This window comes from Gopherus flavomarginatus, chromosome 8, assembly GCF_025201925.1.
Source record: "Gopherus flavomarginatus isolate rGopFla2 chromosome 8, rGopFla2.mat.asm, whole genome shotgun sequence".
Lineage (NCBI taxonomy): Eukaryota > Metazoa > Chordata > Testudines > Testudinidae > Gopherus > Gopherus flavomarginatus.
The window spans coordinates 54,589,689-54,609,322 of NC_066624.1; the positions used below are offsets into that span (position 1 = coordinate 54,589,689).

At 49.5% G+C, this 19,634-nt stretch overlaps 1 protein-coding gene and 1 long non-coding RNA gene across 16 annotated transcripts in view; one reads left to right on the forward strand and one right to left on the reverse strand.

Moving 5' to 3' along the window:
* The window catches only part of HDAC8 (histone deacetylase 8), a 97,637-nt gene extending 82,738 nt beyond the window's left edge, over positions 1 to 14,899 (reverse strand). For 11 of the 15 annotated variants that reach the window (XR_007775984.1, XR_007775982.1, XR_007775983.1 and 8 more), the window contains exons 1-4: positions 14,765 to 14,899; positions 12,651 to 12,703; positions 3,621 to 3,692; positions 611 to 741 (exon numbers count right to left, since the gene is read on the reverse strand). Coding sequence is in view for 6 of the 15 variants with exons in the window: in XM_050965584.1 (XP_050821541.1) it covers positions 611 to 741; positions 3,621 to 3,692; positions 12,651 to 12,703; positions 14,765 to 14,854 (346 nt within the window). In the remaining 9 variants the exon portion in view is untranslated. Of the gene's footprint in view, positions 1 to 610; positions 742 to 3,620; positions 3,693 to 12,650; positions 12,704 to 14,764 lie in introns of those variants that run through there. The other 4 variants (XR_007775977.1, XM_050965589.1, XR_007775980.1 and 1 more) reach the window with 3 other exon arrangements.
* Positions 1 to 19,634, forward strand: part of LOC127057093 (uncharacterized) — a 256,427-nt gene that overhangs the window by 192,656 nt on the left and 44,137 nt on the right. The window lies entirely within an intron of this gene.

Here is a 19,634-nt window from a genome sequence, read left to right on the forward strand (position 1 = left end):
TAGGTTTCAGAGCCCAGGCTGCAACTTCAAAGCATTGTCTATGCAGCTGTATTTAGAGCACTAGCACAAACCCCACTCACCAACCGAAGTCTGTTGACTCAGGCTGGGAGGCTTGCTGCCGCAGGCTGTGTAGACACATCAGATCAAATGCACTTGGTTTCCAAGTAAACCATTGTTTTGTGTCTAGCACTCAGCCTGCCAACTCACCCAGTGATCTAAGAGCAATGCTGGAATCATTCCTTGTCACGCTGGGCTGCAGTAATATAGATTCTCAAACTGAGACTCCATTAGCTTTATGATAATGATGCATGAGTCAGTACAGAATCTAGCTCCTTCTCGCAAAGCTGTGCTGCCTCTTCTAGGTTAAAAGGAGCAGTTTTTAGAAAGGTTTGCACTGGGAAAGCTAGTAGTTCTGCCAATTAACACAGGGAGAAGATCTGTGCAGTAAGAACAGCCCATTTTTACAGTCACTTAGAGCAGAAACGGACTTTGTTTAAAAGGCTGAAAATGAGAAAATCTTTGATGGCTCCTTCTGGAAAATGTGCAAGACTCCAACCTCAAAACAAACACAACCATCTTCCATTCATCTTTGCTTAAAAAGGCTCCTTACCTAGTCCATACTCCACAGACTCTGGGTGGTCATCGTCCCCCTCCTCGCTGACCTTCTGGAGGTGCTGCAGATAGGCATCAGTGTGAAAGCTTGCCATCTCCTCCATGGAAGCCACTTTGGGCTTGACTATCCTAGCAAGACAGATGGAACAAGAGCAGTAAGGCAGATTCACGAGGCATAGCGGAAACTGCTTGACTGGAAGTTCCTCAGGTTAGGGATCTCAAATTAACTTACGTTATTAAAATACACAGGACACAACACTCACAGCAAAGGTTGCCATTCTACTGAAAAAGGCCTCCTGCTCTGAGCTGGGCCACTGATTTTAATGGGTGTGAGGCAACATTATCATGGTTGCCTTTGATGTGGAGCACTTGCAAGCACTGGCTTCAGATTACTGTGCAATTAATCTTTTGCCCTTGTTTGGATTCCATTTCTATTTTCACTTTTATTTGATGCTGTTCTGAGTTTGGCTGACTACAGATCCAATCATTTTGGTCACATACACAGATAGGTAACACCCATGGGCGGCCAGTCCCCCTCTCCCACTCCCCTCTTTCCCCCTTCCCCCTCAGGAGCCCAGACCACCTCCACCATGGCCCCCAGCCCCAGCGCACCGGGGGGCCCGGCCGCAGCAGCTCCAGCCCCCAGGCACCAGCCCCAGATGGCACGGCTGCAGCCACCCACAGTGCGCCAGGCAGCACAACCCCAGCAGCAGCCACCCTGAGTCCCTGTGTGAGGCAGGCCAGCCAGCCCGGGCAGAGTGCTGGGAACCGCAGGATGGGGCCTGGCTTGGAGGCGGAGCCACACTAGGCTGTTTGGGGAGGCACAGCCTCCCCCTGCCTATGATACTCACCACCCATGATAACACCTGTGTGTCACAGCCTGGTCTAGTCCCACTCTCTGAATGGACACCAGTCCATTATGATGGGATCCAATCTCTGGATGCCATATGCTGCTAAGCCCCTGGGACTGGAGAGTGACAGGTTGCTGGTCGGAGCTCTGTGTCTTTCAGCAGGGCTGGCGCTTCCATTTAGGCGACCTAGGTGGTCGCCTAGGGCACCAGGATGGGGGGGGGCAGCATTTTGCGGCCCTCGGCGGCAATTCGGCGGTGGGGGGTCCTTCCACGCTCCGGGTCTTCGATGGCAATTCTGCGGTGGATCCTTCACTCGCTCCGGGACCCGCCAAAGTGCCCCGAAGACCGGGAGCGCAGAAGGACCCCCCCACCGCCGCCAAATTGCAGCCAACCGGGAGCACGGAAGGACCCCCGCCTAGGGCGCCAAAAACCCTGGCGCCGCTCCTGTCTTTCAGGTGCACTCCCCAGTGCAGAAACACCCCTCTTGGGCAGTAGAACCCTATAGTCTGGCCCCCCAGACTCCAGAATCAGTTTCAAAACCTTCCTGAATCCCTAGTTGCTTAGACAAATTCCAAGGAGTCCACCTGGCTATGGGAGCTCTGCTTTCTAGTTAACCCCTTCAGGGGCAACATCACAATAAAGCAAGGAAATCCAGGCTTAGCAAAAGAATACGTTACCCCCCCCCCCCACACACACACACTTTACTGTTACAAAGCACAAGAGTTACAGATCAATGGAAAACAACAAAACTCCTGAACACACCCCTCCTCAATCTTATCTCACCCCCTGCCCCATTGTGAGTCTCTGTGTTTGGTCAGTGCTCCTGGAGGAAGCAAAGTCACTCCCGCCTCCAGTCTCCCCAGCTGCTCTCCTGTTTTTAATGATGAATTGGCCCCTTGGCTTAGAGAACATAAATCATGTTTAAAAGACCAGGGAGCACCTGTAAAATTATATGAATATCATACTGTTCGATCTATTATTGTATTGTTTGTTATAGGATAACAAGGGATTCATTCAAGCAGGAGTTGCTTGCACATAGCAAGAAAAGGGGACAAGAGCATCAGAAAGGACAATGCAGATGTCAATCACTTTAAAGTCTGACACCAGGCAGACTTCAACAGTCTGGAAACTACAGGAAGGGATCCCCCGTAGGAAAAACTGGAACAAAGAATAGTCCTTGAAGAACAGGAGAGAATGAGGCAGAGGAGTAGGCTGAACCGCTGGACCCAGAGATGGTGAGGTCTAGGATAAGCAAGGCCTACCAGTACCTACATTTACAGTAAGAGGGATATGTGTGACCATAGATTTTTTTACTGTGTTTAAAACCCCTTTCTATGGTTATCATCATAGGTGCTGACTCTGTGGGTGCTCCAGCCCTGGAGCACCAACGGAAAAAAAGTTAGTGGGTGTTTAGCACCCACCAGCAGCCAAACTCCCCTCCCTACCCCCTACTCCTGCCTGCCAGTGGCTCTGCCAATCAACTCCTCCCCTCTTTCCCAATGCCTTCCGTGATCAGCTATTTCACAGCCTGAAGGAGGCGCTGGGATTGAGGGGGAGGAGCAGGGGCAGAGTAGGAGTTGAGGACAGTTAGAAGCCAGTGCCTGTGTTGGTTATGCTTTGTTCCTACTGTTGAGATTAAACACTACTTTGTTCTAAGAAGGCTGCTGTGTGTCACTGTACTCACCATGGGTCAAAGCTGCCAACGAGAAGACTCACAAGTAGCTAAACCTCGTTGGATCTGTGGAGCAACCTCAGTTGATACACAAGGCACTTAACCTAAGAGTGGGAGAATCATGGGGTTCCACCCAGAGAGAGCTGAAGACACAGGGCATGTCACCTGTGTGACTAGAGAAGGGACAAATATGCAGCTAGCCCTGGAACTGTGATACTGGCTGCCGCCACCATCTTTTCTGCCCCAAAACTTCCACTCGGGAATTTCTAGGCATCACCCCATCAGGCAAGAGGAAAAAACAGCTACCAACCTTTCATAACTGTTATCCCTTCTATTCTAGCTGTGCGCGCGACCACATGCGTGGCCAGAGATTTTTGCCTTAAAGCACAAGAAGTCAGATTTGATCAAATGAAATAAAAGTAAAAAACACATTCTAAGTTGATCTTAACACTTTCAGTAATCTTACAAACTAAGATGCTTCTCACCACAGGCTGGCTAGTTGCCCTTCAGCCAGGCTCTCTCCTTTGATCAGCGCTTCAGTCGCTTGGTGGTGGTATCTGTAGATGGAAGTGGAAGAGAGAGAGTATGGCAAACGTCTCTCCCTTTTATCACGTTCTTTCTTCCCCCTTGGCTTTGACCTCCTCCCCCTTCAGGGTCAGGTGAGCATTACCGCATCCTAGTCCCAAACTGACCAAAGGAAGCGGGGGGTGACTCACTCAAGAGTCCAACGGATCCTTTGTTGTTGCCTAAGCCAGTGTCCTTTATTTCTATGAGGCTGGGCTAGGCTTGTCCCATACTGCCCCTCTGTTCCTGGAGAGTTTTGTTTGGGCTTGTTTTAAGCCATGAGGACACATTTTCAGCCTCATAACTATATACATGAAATTACAATCTATAACATTACTATAACAACATCATGAGCCTTCCAAAGACACCCGACATGACAAACTTTGCATTGGATACCACACAATCATATTATAAGGATGAACATGGGGGTGCAGGGTGTTCCCCTGAGATACAGTGTCACACCCTGAAATTTGAGGTGCAGATGGTAATCCAGGATCACCTGCAGCAAGGCCTGTTTGGCACAGACCCGCCAATCCAAAGCACAGTATGTGAATCTTTTCCACTTTGCCAGGTAAGTTGCTCTGGTGGAGGGCATTCTGCTACCCAGCAAGACCTGTTGCAGCTGGGTCAAGCATTCCCACTCTTCCGCATTCAGCCATGCAGTAGCCATGCTGTCAAGTGCAACACCTCTAGGTTTGGATGCAGGAAATTGTGGTGCTCCTAGGACAGCAGAGCTGGACAAAGAGGGAGTAGCAGTGGCCAAATCAGTGCTGGCAAGGCCACTCGAGAGCTATCAGGATAACCTTCGCCCTGTCCTGTTTGATCTTCACGAGGACTCTGTGGATCCATGGCACTGGCGGGAAGGCATACATCAGGGCTCCCGACCACAGGAGCAGGAAAATATCTGACATGGAACCTCTGTCCATCCCTGGAGCGAATAGAACACATAGCATTTCCTGTTCTAGCAGGACACAAACAAGTCCACCTGGGGAGTTCCCCACTTTTGGAAGATAATACTAGCTGCTTCCAGATGGAGCGACCACTCATGGTGATACAAGATGGTCCCACTGAGGCAATCTGCTAGCACATTTTTGGTCCTGGGCCCAGCTACCAGATGAATGGCATGCCGCACACAGAAGTCCCAAAGGATGAAAGCTTCTTGGCAAAGAGCTGACAACCTGGCTCTGCCCTGCTTGTTGATGTAATACATTGGGCAGTATTTTCCATAAGGACCTGCAACATCTTGCACCTCAGGTGGGGCAAGAAAGCCTGACAGGCCAGGCGAACTGCCCTTAGCTCCCTAACATTGATATGAAGGGCAAGACTGTCCCACAGCCAGCGGCCTTGAGTGCTGAGCTTGCCCAGGTGAGTTCCCCAGTCGAGGTCAGAAGCATCTGAAACCAGGGTCAGGGATGGGGCCATGAAGGGAAACACCCTCCAACACCAACCCAGGGTTCAACCACCACTTCAGGGATGACAGGATGTGATCCGGCACCCTGATTACCCAGTGTATGTTGTGTCTGTTGGGGGCGTAAACCAACACCAGCCACGCTTGAAGAGGTCAGAGGTAGAGCCAGGCATGACTGACCACGTATGTACAGGTGGCCATGTGGCCCAACAACTGCAGGCAGGTGTGAGCCATGGTGAGCAGGTGGTTCTTCACATGGGAGATCAGGCATGCCTCTGGAAGGAAGGCTCTGGCTCCTGTGGAATTGAGAACCATCCCAATAAATTCCATGCATTGGACTGGCCTCAAGTTGGATTTTTTCTCGTTTATCAACAGGCCCAGATTGTGGCAGGTGGAAAGCACCAGATCGAGGCTGCTCTGCAATTGTTCCCAAGACCTGCTCTTGACAAGCCAGATCGTTGAGATATGGGAAGACCTGGACCCCTCAACGTCTTAGGTAATTGGCCACTGGCGCCATACATTTTGTGAAGACCCTTGGAGCTGCTGAGAGGCCAAAAGGGGAGTGCCATAAATTGGAAATGGCATTTCCCCACTATGAAATGGAGGAAACATCTGTGATCTTGAATATGGAAATATGCATCCTTCAAGTCAAGGGCAACACACCAGTCTCCTGGATCCAGGGAGAGGATGGTGGAGGTCAAGGAGACCACAAGAAACGTCAACTTCTTGAGAAAATTGCTGAGGCATCACACATCCAAAATGGGTCTGAAGCCCCTTTTTGCTTTCAGGATTAGGAAATAACAGGACTAGAATCTTTCCCTGTCATGTTCCGAGGGACGTCCTCCACTGCCCCTCTTGAACGAGGAGTTGCTCATGTGAAGGGTCCCTGAAGAGGGACAGGAAGGACGGGGAGTGGAAGGGAGGAGCAGCCAAAAACAGCAGGGTGTAACCTTAAGACACTATCTCCAGCACCCAACCATCCGAGGTGACTCGGGACCAGGCTGAACAGAAGGGACAAAAGATGGTTGAGGAAAGCAAGATGGATCCTGGGAGGTGACTGGTGCATCGCTCTCAACCGCATGCTGAAAATGAGTGCTTCTGGCTCTCAAGGGTATTTTGCTGGGCAGGGCTGCACAAGTGAGCGGGAAAAGGAAGAGTAACGGTCACTGAAATTAAACATCTCTTTCCCTTCTTCTTGCAGACCCTGTACAAGGTTGCCAAGGCCTAGATGGCTGGAACTGCTTTCTCGCAGGCTGTGGTGTATGTATGCCCAACAAGTGAAGGGTGGCCCGAGGTCCTTCAACCCATGAAGCCTCGCATCCTTCTGTTCTGAGAAAAGATCAACATCATCAAATGGGAGGTCTTGTAGCAAGGTTTGCCTCATAACCACCGCCGACATTACCTCCCTAGCTGTGGAGTCAGGCACGTCCCACACCATCCAGAGGGAGCACCCTCCTCCACCAGGGTGCCAAATTCGTGGCCCAAGCCCAACGAGAGGGACTCTGAACTTACAGAGGGAGTCCCATAAATTAAAATTTTATCTCCCTAGGAGGGCCTGATGGTTTGCCACCCGGAATTGCAGGCTAGCAGTCGAATGAATTTTTCTTCTGAACAAGTCCAATCTTTTGCTCTCACTAATTTTTTTTTTTTGGGCGGGGGTAGTGAGGGGAGGGGTCAAGCTGGTATGACCTTGTTTATCTTTTTCACTGGCCGCGGAGGTCACCAGCGAATCCGGAGGATAGTGAGTGTAAAGGTATTCAGATTATTTGGCAGAGACAAAGTATTTCTTTTTGGCCCTTTTTGAGGTGGGAGGGATGGGTAAAAAGGTTTGCCGGAGGAGCCTGGCAAGATTGAGGACACCGTCATGCACTGGTAGTGCGATACGGACTGGGGTAGAGGCTGACAGGACATCAAAAAAAGATGTCCACCTGCTCAGCCATTTTCTCCACCTTCAGGCCCAAGTTCTCAGCCAGCCAACAAAGCAGGGCCTGGTGTTCTTTAAAATCATCTGGTGGGCTGGCCCTCGAGGGTCCCGCAACAGCCTCATCTGGGGACGAAGATGACGATTGCACCACTGGGGGAGAGAGGCTTAGGGGTTGGTGCAGTTTCCTCTGCCTCAACCTCTGAGTAGTGCCTCATGCACCAAGCCTGGTGCCATTGGTGCCACCAGCTGTTGCTCTGAGGCAGTTGCTGATGAGCAGTGTGAAGGGGGCAATGACATAACTGGTACTCCCCACGTGCTCCAGTAAAGCCACTGTCCTCGCCACTGGCCATACTGCCTAGGGTGTCCACTTGCACTGGTGCAGTCTAGGCGAGGGGCTGAACTGAGATTCTGTGCCAAAGGAATCCCCTTCCGGTGACCACGGTGGGGCCATTAACACCTGAGTTTGTTTGCTGACTGTCACCGTCGGAGACCAGTGCCTGGAGCGAGGGGATCAGTGCCGGTATCAAGGGGACCGGTGCCAGGGGAACCAGAAACGAGATAGGGAACACTCCCACAAGGCAGGTGACCAGAACCTGTGCCAAAGACAACGGGTGGGAGGGCAAACAGTGCTGGTCATACAGAGACCACCGTCTTCCTCTAGGCGATCCATGCTGAGATGGTGGGGACTGCTATCACAGTACCGTGACCTAGGGCGAGCCCCAGAGAGTCTAGGCTGTGATTCCGGTGACGTGTAGCACGAAGGTGGAGAGCAGTGCTTCGTCTTGGGGGATCGGCAGTGCTCTACTACCCCAAGGGGTCTTAGCAGCTGGCTTGCCCTCATAGGGAGCCTTTACTGGTTTCTGAGACACGTGATGCATTGGCGGCGCAGGCAGAAGCCTCTGCTCTCTCAGCCCCAGGATAGCTTGTGAAGGCGTCGGTACCATCTGGGGGTTTAGGTCCCATGCTGCTCCCAGGAGTTGGTGGTGGATCTTTCAAGGGGCTAAGGGAGGCACGAGCATGGGGCTTCAGAGTGGCCGTGTGGCTTGAAGTGGGTCTCTTGCCCAATGACCCATATCCCTTCTTGCCTGATGCCAGGGAGTCATGCTTCCTAGCCTTCTTTTTTGGCACGGGCGACGGGGAATGGTGCTGGACAGAACCCAGTGCCCGGGAGCACACCAAGGCACTCAGTGAGTCCTGGTGGGACGGCATGGAAGCCGGACGAAGGGCAGGCTCCATGAGGAGAACCGGTAAATGAAAAGCCCGCTCTTTCTCCAGGAGGGAGTGCAAATTTTTACAAATTTGGCACTTATCTCTATCGTGTAATTCCCCCAGGCACTCGAGGCAGCTGCTATGGGGGTCACTCACAAGCACAGGCTTGTTGCAGTCCATGAAAGGCTTACCTGGGGTGAAGTCCCCGCTGGGACTCTAACTGCTAACTATTAATACACTTAACAACTACTTAACACTAACTACTATAAACTAACTATTTACAAGGCCCTAAGGCTCCAAGTCAGTAAGACGAAAACCGCTAGCCCTTGCAATGCAAGGAAAGGCACTCCAACTAATCACCACATGCACTAAGAAGGAACTACGGGCTTGGATACACTTTCGAGTTAGAGTGCATTAAAACAGCTCCGAGCACCCTAACTCATGATGCGTACACACTGGCAAGGCATGCAGAGCACAGGGACTCCACTGCTGGAGCGCTCCTGGTAATCTACCTCCATGAGAGGCATAATACTTGCTGCGCTCCGCCTGGAGCGCCACCAGTGTGGATACCCTGGTCTATTAATGCGCTCTGATTGGCCTCCAGAAGTGTCCCACCATGCCTTGTCTAGCCACTCTAGTCATCACTTTGAACTCTACTGCTCTGACCTCAGGTGATGAACTGTCAGATCTGCCCTTTAAATTCACTGGGAATTTTGAAAATCCCCTTCCTGTTTGCTCAGCCAGATGTGGAATGATCTCAGCGAATCTTTCCATGTGACCACGCCTCCACACACCAGGCGATCCCCAGTATGGAACAATGGCAAGGTGCTGGGTCTCATCAGTGTTTGGGGGGAGGAAGATGTCCAGTCCCAGCTGCGCTCCAGTCGCAGGAATTATACAACCTTCGGGCAGATATCAAGTGTGGAAGTAAAGCAAGAACTAACAGGGATTTGAAGGGGACTTCAATGCAAACAGTCGCTTCTGCGAGCAAGAGTCAGGCTAGCTGTTACCCTAATAACGCAAGACTTGTAGAAGTGAGGATTGTGTGAGGCGAATGGGAAAGAACTGTGTGAGAAGTTGTTGCAACTTTGCATTAGATGTGGATGTAGACTATAGTCTAAATAGAAGTGAGAAAAATAAGATATCAAGATGACCTATGTATAAACAAAATGCAGCTGTTGCTTATTATTGCATGTAACAAAAGGTAAAAATGCTTGCTGTAATTGTTTACCTGGAGAGAGACCTGTTTAGCTCTCTCTGTCCATGCAATTTCTAGAGATAATAAAGTATCTCATTTGCTACACCCAACCAGAGAGTGAGAACTCTTTTTCTCTGACACAAGGGACATGATGGAAAAGGGCCATGACCAGGACGCACTGCAGTGCAGGGTTAAAGTAAAGGAGCTGTGGAATGCGTACCGCAAAGCGCACGAGGCAACCGCCGCTCTGGTGCTGCCTGTGCAACCTGCCGTTTCTACAAAGAGCTGGATGCAATACTTGGGGGCGACCCCACCTCCACTCCTAAAACCACCATGGACACTTCAGAACCCAATTCAAGAAGGAGGAAAGCAGGAGCGAGGGAGACAGCCCGGCATCCCCAGATGCATGCAGCCAGGAGCTGTTTTCAAGCCAGGAGGAAGGTAGCCAGTTGCAGTGGATGGTGCTTGGGGAAGAACAAACACCAGAGGAGGTGCCTGGTAAGCGGCTTTTATTTTGGGAAGGAAGTTTTTTGGTGAGGGCTCTTGGGGCAAGGAGGGTTAGGACTGCATGCAGGCCTAGATGCGAAATAGGCCAGTGACGTGCTCTCTCACGTCGCAGTAATTGGCCTCAGTGATCTCTTCAAAGGTCTCATGCAGAAGCTGGGCAATCCGCTTACACAGGCTCCTTGGCAGAGCTACTATGCTCCTCGTCCCAGTAATGCTAACATGTCCACACCACTGTGCCGTGACGGGCGGGGGGACCACTGCTGCACACAGGCATGCTGCATATGGGCCAGGGCGGAAGCCGCATTGTAGTAGAAGACCCTCCCTTGCTTCCCAGGTCACCCTTAGCAGCGAGATATCTTCCAGGACCAATTCATCCTGTGGAAAATGTGGGGACAGTGTTGAGTATAGGGGCCCCCTGCAGTTGTTGGCTCTCCCCAAGGCACAGAACCCCAGAGGACAGTAAGCTGTGAAACAATCAGTCCCCCTTGCCCCTGTGCTTACTCACCATTCTGGGGCTCCTGTGGGTTATGTGCGCTTGCTTTGGGACAGGCAATTTCTACTATTGTGTACACTGTGCTTGTCTTTAAGTACGGCCGAATCATTGCTCTGTCTGGCGTGAACAATGCTACCTCTTAAGTGTTGCATTTTGGCTTTACAGGTGCAAACTTGAGATCCCAGCCATCCTTATCATCACTGGCTGAAAGACTCCAAAGAATCAGGAAGCATCTGAGAAGAAGCAAAGAGGATGTGCAGCAGTCCCTTAATGAAAATCAAAAAGTGTAGGTGTGGCAGGAGAGTGAAAGGAGGATCCGCCAGCAGAATGTGGATTGCTGGCACCAAGGCATGGAGCGGCTGTTAAGCATCATGGAGAGCCAAGCGGACTCGATACAGGCGCTCGTAGCAATGCAGGCAGAGCACGTCCGCGCCCACTCCCCCCTCTGCAGCCCTTGTCCCAAAACTCTTTCCCTTGTGCCTCCATGTCACTGCCAACCCACTTTCCCCAACATCCGGGTTATTATTGCCATCAGCTGCCTTCAACATCTGTAGCTTCACCACCCAGCCCATCTGTAGCTTCACAAACCACCACCCGCTTCTCCACCATCAGGGCAGCTCTCAGTCTCGTGTCCTTGCGCCGCACAGTGGGGGCAAGCTCAGCACACAGTCCCATGAAAGTGGCTTTTCTCATCCAAAAGTTCTGCAGCCACCATTCGTCATCCCAGACTTGCATGATGATGTGATCCCACCACTCAGTGCTTATTTCCCCGAGCCCAAAAGCGGCGTTCCACTTTGGTGAGCATGTCTGTGAATGTCACAGGCAATCTCATGCTGTAAGCATTATGTGAGTTGACATCATCGTCGGACTCCTCACTGTCGCTTAGTAGCTTACAGATTAACTTGACTGCAATTTGTGACGTGCTGGCGAGACCCGTCAGCATATTCCTCAGCAGTTCGAGATCCATTTCCACATGCCAAAAGGGAAGACAGAGCACATAGTACAAAAAACATTGAAAATGTGCCAAATGTGCACAGAAGCACAGCGATTGCTGGGATGCGAAGCGATGCATCACGGGGCATTGGGACAGGCCCCAGAATGTCCCGCATCCCGCTGCCCCCTTCCCACAAGCCACAGCACCAGAATAGGAAGAGTTGCTCTGGGGGATAGCTGCCCATAATGCACTGCTCCCAATGCCGCTGCAAGTGCCTTAAATGTGGCCACGCCAGTGCTCTTGCGGCTGACAGTATGAACACACTGCAGTGCTCTCCCTGCTGCAGTCTCCAAGGGCTGGTTTATCTCGCAGCGCTCTACATCTGCCATGCCCTGAGAGGGCACAGGGTCATCAGTGCCTGATATACCAGTGCATGAGCACTGCACTCAAGGGGGCACCACTTCCAACCCTACAGATACCACTAAGAAAAAATTTCCAATGACTATGCACATGCGCACACCTAGAATAGAATCGACATGAACAAGCATTTGAAGAAGAGCAGGATTCCTTTAAGATGCTATTTCTGGACACTGCTCAGAGGTTCTATCATCTGTAGCAGGCTAACAGGCATCCAGGATGTTTGAACACATACACCAGCCCCCTTAAGCACTGGAAGAGAAGAGGAAACCTCTCTTTTCCTCCTTACCCAATTCCCAACACCCTCCTGAGGGAAGGGCTCTTCAATACCCTACACCAAACCTCTGCCTGAGTCCTTTTGTACCCCACAAATTCTGAGTCCGTTGTACCCCATGAATAGCTCTAAGACCTGGCTAGACTGTTCTCAAGCAGCAATAAGAAACTGACATGGCTGTGTTGTTTTCCCAGCTGCCCATTAGGCTCTATTAGCAGTGGGAAAGCTAATCAGTGCTTGGTCACTGTCACTCATTAATAAAAGTTGAAGATGGCATGGCACCTTTAAAAAAAAAAAAAAAAGCACTAGATATTTAGTACCTGGAAGACTTTTCTCATCAGATTCTGATGATAAATCACATCTGTCATAACTACTGTAACACTGTCCATTTAGCAGAACAAGCAAACTTTGTGTACAAATCAACAACACTAGAAGTCAGTGTGTGGGTTTTATGAATGCACAGAATGCAGGGCCCAATCCTGCACTATGCAGCATGGTACCGAGTTCCTGGTGAGCTGAGGATACTCAGCACCCATAGGATCAGGCAATTAGCATACACTCTGCATGAAATAGATGATGTGACTTACCTCATGTGGTCAAGTAAGGAATATGCTTTGATCAAAGAATGCACCATACTGGCCTACAGAATAGAAATGTAAGAGCACAGGTTAACAAGTTATGCAAGGGTTACCAAGCAGGCCTGCACCATACGTAGAAGAATGTCCCTAACCCAGAAGCTTGCAATGTAGCCCCCACACAAACATAGAGCAGATATGTCAGAGATCCTAAACTGAAATGGTGCTGATATGTACCAAAGGTCCTTCATTGTTAGTCTTTAACGATTTTCCCCCAAAATTCCTGGGTTTTGAAAAAAAACAATATTCGGGTTTTACTGATTTTCATCCAAATTTTGGCTGTGTCAGTATCCAGGAATTTTTCGCTGGGAAACCAGATGGGGCTGTGTGGAAGGGTGAGCCAGGTTAGGAGGGGCTCTATACACCAAGGGCCAGTAGTCAGGGGTGCAGCCTTCTGCTCCCCTTCAGAATTCAGCCCTTTACCCTGGCCCCATCTGCTTCCTCCACACAGTGGCAGAATGAGATGAGCGGGGAGCTAGGCCCTGGAAGCTGAAAGGACTGGACCGCTACAGGGAGTGGAAGGCTACTGCCACACGGTGAGACTCTGCTTCCCTCCACCCCCACTCTGCCCTTTGATTTCAGTTTCTACCTATTTTCTCCAGTTTTTTTTTTTAAACGTTAATAAAAAATGAAAATCGGAATAAATTAAAAAATAAAATAAAATAAAAACAAACAAGAGCCTTATATATACCACACAGGTGACATCCATGTAATACACTGCATTTATCATGCATTTTTTACCATCTCACTTGGACTCTGCCCACTGATCCATCTCCCAGGGACTATGTCAACCACTCCTGAACTGTGAACAGCTTCAAAGAGCCTTTTCTTCATTTTCCTTTTCTTTAATTAAAAGGAATCACTCAAATATTTCTTTCCCCCCATCCTTATGTGGATTTCCTTCCCATCGTGACTTGGATGGGTTTAGTGCTTGAAAACTATAGTAATAGGCAGCCGCGGAGAAACATAAACAGCAATACAGGTACAAGGCTTGAACATCCACTCACTCCTATTCACACATGAAATAGTTCTTCTGAAGAATGTGGCATCTGCAGAATACATGGGGGTGCAGAGTTTGGTATAAAGATTTTATCCAGGTTTATTTGAAAGCTGTCTATCTCAAGCCAACACCCTAATTTTGGTACTACCTAAGCAAGGAGGAGTTTCTCAAGCCTGTATCACTCTTTCAACTAGCAGAAGTTTTGTATGCTCTTAAGCTTCCCTGGATCAGAGGACACTGAAAATGTCCTAGCATGTGGTGCCCTCCTTCCCACCAGGAGAGGCTGGCAATCCAAGAGACCAGAAAACAGCAGCTTGGTTAGAGACTGCCAGGTCTGCTGAGATTCCCCCCTCTGGAGTTAAGCATAGGGAACAGGAGAAAATTTTTACATAAATGTTATCAAAACAAAACAGATTTATGCCCCATTTTTCTAAACAAGGTTCCCTGCTCCCAATTTCTCCCTTAGCCAGGTTTTAAAGATCCTTACAAAGCCTTCTGGGTACATTAGCTCCCATGTTGCTGTTTCCTCACATTAATCTCTTTCACTTGGCAGCTCCCCTTTTCCCCTCAGCCAGCTAAGGCTCTGGAGCAAGGAGCATCTCTTGCTGTGTGTCTGTGTGGGGCTGGGCACGAGGGGGCCCTGATCTCAGGCAGGGCCTCCAGGTGTACAAACAATTATAACACAGATGTTCTGACTGGCATGGGGGGCTTTTCACGTCACACTGTTTTTGTACCAACCTTACTGCTACTCCCAGGCCGCTGGATTACACCAACCCCGTCTCAGCTGGGAGGGGAAAGTCACAGCCTGCTCCCCAGGGCCCACTACCCTGCACCCAGAAACCCCGCCCCACACAGGACGCCCCAAACTCCCCACCCAGCCCATCACAGCTCCCCACACCGCCCCAGCAGAGCCCCCCAAGCTCCCCATCTGCACCCCAGTGCCCCCAAGCTCTCCACGCCACCCCCCGAAACTCCCCACTCCGCCTCCCACAAAGCCCGCGAGCTCCGCACACCACACTCCGGTGTCCGGCCCTGCCCTCCACAGGCCCCCCGCTCGTTCGCTCACCCGTTTAGGCACTTTGCAGAGCGAGTCGCACAGCGCCAGGTACTCTGGGCTGCAGACATAGACCGGGGGCAGCGGCACAGCCGCTTCCATGGGTTCCCGAGCCGGCTCCGCGCCCTCCGGCCTGTGCGGACCAACGGCACGCCGACCCCTCGGCACGCCGGGAGCTGTAGTCCTATAGCGCGGCCTGACCGTCCCAGGGCATGCTGGGAGCTGTAGTCCCATGGGACATTCTCTAACTTGTCCTCTTACTAAAAGTGCCGTGCCCAGAACTGGACGCAGTTCTCCAGCTGAGGGCTCACCAGTGCTGAGCAGAGCTGACAGTTCCCTCCCCTGTCTCAGATACCTCACTCCTATTAACATACCCCTAACAATATGAGCATTTTTCACAACCGGGGCACGGATAGCTCAGTGGTTTGAATATTAGCCTGCTAAACCCAGGATTGTGAGCTCAATCCTTGAGGGGGCCATTTAGGGATCTGAGGCAAAAGCAAAAAACCACCCTCAAAATACTTGGTCCTGCTAGTGAAGGCAGGGGACTGGATGCAATCAATGACCTTTTAAGGTCCCTTCCAGTTCTATGAGATAGGTATATCTCCATAAATTATTAACTGTATCACTCATAGTCCATCAGTGACCCACTAGCACCCCAGATCCTTGCCCACAGTGCAAGTACCTGGCCAGTTATTCCCCATTTTGTGGTTGTGCATTTCAATTTTGCTTTCTAAATGTTGCACTTTGTACTTATTTTCATGGAATTTCATCTTGTAGATTTCAGACCAATTCCTCACCTGATCAAGATCCTTCGGAAATCTAATCATGCCCTCCAGAGTGCTTGCAAACCCTCCCAGTGGTGTAGTGATTGTAGATCACATTCTTTCAAGAGAAGCATTCACTTTAGTGCTTTAACTAAAACCAGGTCACATTATTTAGAACATAAGAAAGGACATACTAGGCCAGATCAATGACCCATTTCTGACAGTGGCTGGTGTCAGATGCTTTAGAAGAAATGAACAGAACAGAGCAATGTATCATAGAATCATAGAAGATTAGGGTTGAAAGAGACCTCAGGGGGTCATCTAATCCAACCCCCTGCTCAAGGCAGGACCAACCTCAACTAAATCATCCCAGCCAGGGCTTTGTCAAGTTGGGCCTTAAAAACCTCTAAGGATAGAAATTCCACCACCACCCTAGGTAGCCCATTCCAGTCCTTCACCAGCCTCCTAGTGAAATAGTGTTTCTTAATATCCAACCTACACCTCCCTCATTGCAACTTGAGACCATTGCTCCTTGTTCTGTCATCTGCCACCACTGAGAACAGCCGAGCTCCATCCTCTTTGGAACCTCCCTTCAAGTAGTTGAAGGTTTATCAAATCCCCCCTCACTCTTCTCTTTGGCAGACTAAACAAGCCCAGTTCCTTCAGCCTCTCCTCATAAGTCATGTGCCCCAGCCCCCTGATCATTTTTGTTGCACTCCGCTGGACTCTCTCCAATGTGTCCACATCCTTTCTGCGGGGGCGAGGGACCTAAAACTGGATGCAATACTCCAGGTGTGGCCTCACCAGTGCCGAATAGAGGGGAATCATCACTTCCCTCAATCTGCTGGCAATGCTCCTACTAATGCAGCCTAATATGCCGTTGGCCTTCTTGGCAACAAGGGCACACTGCTGACTCATATCCAGCTTCTTTCATCCACTGTAATCCCCAGGTCCTTTTCAGCAGAACTGCTGCTTAGCTAGTCGGTCCCCAGTCTGTAGCAATGCATGGGATTCTTCCTTCCTAAGTACAGGACTCTGCACTTGTCCTTGCTGAACCTCATCAGGTTTCTTTTGGCCCAGGCCTCTAATTTCTCTACGTCCCTCTGGACCCTATCCCTACCCTCCAGCGTATCTATCACTCCTTCCAGTTTAGTGTCATCTGCAAACTTGCTGAAGGTGCAGTCCCATGCCATCCTCCAGATCATTAATGAAGATATTGAACAAAACTGGCCCAGGACCCACCCTTGGGGCACTCCGCTTGATACTGGCTGCCAACTAGACATGGAGCCATTTATCACTACCTGTTGAGCCCGATGATCTAGCCAGCTTTCTATCCACCTTATAGTCCATTCTTCCAGCCCATACTTCATTAACTTGCCAGCAAGAATACTGTGGGAGACCATATCAAAAGCTTTGCTAAAGTCAAGGAATAACATGTCCACTGCTTTCCCCTCATCCACAGACCCAGTTATCTCCTCATAGAAGGCAATTAGGTTAGTCAGGCATGACTTGCCCTTGGTGAATCCATGCTGGCTGTTCCTGATCACTTTCCTCTCCTCTAAGTGCTTCAGAATTGATTCCTTGAGGATCTGCTCCATGATTTTTCCAGGGACTGAGGTGAGGCTGACTGGCCCATAGTTCCCCGGGTCCTCCTCCTTCCCTTTTTTAAAGATAGGCACTAATTAGCCTTTTTCCAGTCATCTGGGACCTCCCCCGATCACCATGAGTTTTCAAAGATAATGGCCAATGGCTCTGCAATCACATCTGCCAACTCCTTTAGCACCCTCAGATGCAGGGCATCCAGCCCAATGGATTTGTGCTCATCCAGCTTTTCTAAATAGTCCCAAACCACTTCTTTCTCCACAGAGGGCTGGTCATCTCCTCCTCATGCTGTGCTGCCCAGTGCAGCTATCTGGGAGCTGACCTTGTTCGTGAAGACCGAGGCAAAAAAACCATTGAGTACATTAGCTTTTTCCTCAGCCTCTGTCACTAGGTTGCCTCCCTCATTCAGTAAGGGGCCCACACTTTCCTTGACTTTCTTCTTGTTGCTAACATACCTGAAGAAACCCTTCTTGTTACTCTTAACATCTCTTGCTAGCTGTAACTCCCAGTGTGATTTAGCCACTGATATAGAGGCATTATGATATTTTCTGTCTTAGTATCTCTCTCTTTCCTAATGGTTCCTAACATTGTTAGTGTTTTTTTGTTTTGTTTTTTACTGATGCTGCACATCGAGTGGATGTTTTCCACAATGACTCCAAGATCTCTTTTCTTGAGTTGTAACAGCTAATTTAGACTCCATCATTTTCTATATATAGTTGGGAAGATGTTTTCTAATGTACATTATTTTGCATTTATCAACATAGAATTTCATCTGCCATTTTTTTAATAGGCAGCAGGTTTAAATCAAAAGGAAGTATTTTTTCATACAACACACAGTCAACCTGTGGATCTCTGTTAGAGGATGTTGTGAAGGCCAAGACTATAACAGGGTTCAAAAAAGAACTAGATAAATTCCTGGGGGATAGGTCCATCAATGGCTATTAGCCAGGATGATCAGGGATGGTGTCCCTAGCCTCTGTTTGCCAGAAGCTGGGAATGGGCAACAGGGGATGGATTACTTGATGATGACCTGTTCTGTTCATTCCCTCTAGGGCACATGTGCTAGATGGACCTTTGATCTGACGCAGTATGGCCTTCTTATGTTGCCCGGTCACCCAGTTTTGTGAGATCTGTAATTCTTTGCGGTCAGCTTTGGACTTAACTATCTTGAGTAGTTTTGTATCATCTGAAAACTTGGCTACCTCACTGTTTACCCTCCTTTTCCAGCTCATTTATGAATATGTTGAACAGCACTAGTCCTAGTACAGATCCTCAAGGGACCCCATTATTTACCTAACTCTACTGTGAAAACTTGACAATGTATTCCTACCCTTTGTTTCCTGTCTTTTAACCAGTTACTGAGCCATGACAGCTTCCTTTGCTTAAGAGCTTTAGGTAAAGGTCCTGAAAGTCCAAGGATGCTTAGGTTTCCCAACATTTCTTCTGCAGTTCTATACTGAGTGAGTGAGTACTGGCTAATGTTGCTGACGCTGGTAAATAGCCTACGATAGCCCATGTCAGCAGTGTGAACACCCTATTCTCTCATTTTCACTACTCTAATTGGTGTGACTTAATTCACTTCAACCGAGTTACAACACTGCAAGAGACAGAACAGGGTAAAGCTGTAAATTTGGGGGTGTTTGGTTCTGCTGGATGAAAGGTGGTTCATGCAGTTAAAGGTTCTGGTCCTAGTCTAATCAGGTCCTCAACTGGCAGGGACAAAGCTATTGCAGCAACAGCTTCTTCACGCGCTGCTCACTACAGTGTTGCTAACTCTCATGATATTTGGTCTTTTTCTTCAAATTCCAGCTCCCGGAGTCATCAGATTATGTGAAGATTCATAGATTTTTAAGGCCAGAAGAGAATAGCATGATCATCTAGGCTTGCTTACCACAGGCCAAAGAAACCCACTCAATAATTCCTGCATCAAGCCCATTACTTCTGGGTGGAAGTATAATTCATCCTTTATGAATGATAGCTCAGCTGGATTTAAGATAGCTGGTGATGGAGAATCCCTCATAGCCCTCCCTCAGTTTTTTCTAATGGTTAAATTCCCCTTACTATTCAAAATATGCACCTTATTTTTAGTCTAGTTCCGGTTTCTCATTATATCTTTCTTTGCTAGATTGAAGAGCCCTCTACAAGCAGAAAACTCCTCACCCTGTTGGCACCTGTCAACTACGAACAAGTCAAGCCTTAGTTTCCAGTGGGATAAATTAACTAGAGTGAGAATGATGGCTTTCATTTAGAACAGAGGTGGTCAACCTGAGCCTGAGAAGGAGCCAGAATTTACCAATGTACATTGCCAAAGAGCCACAGTATAATGTCATCAGCTCCCCCAATCCCAGCACCTCCCACCCACCAGCAGCCCCCACCAATCAGCCTCCCCCTCTGTTCCCGCCCCTCCCGATCAGCTGTTTTGTGGCAAGCAGGAGGCTTGGGGCACAAGGGCACAGCGGACAGAGCATGAAGGGGCAGAGCCAGGGGTTGAGCAGCGAGCACCCCCAAGCATA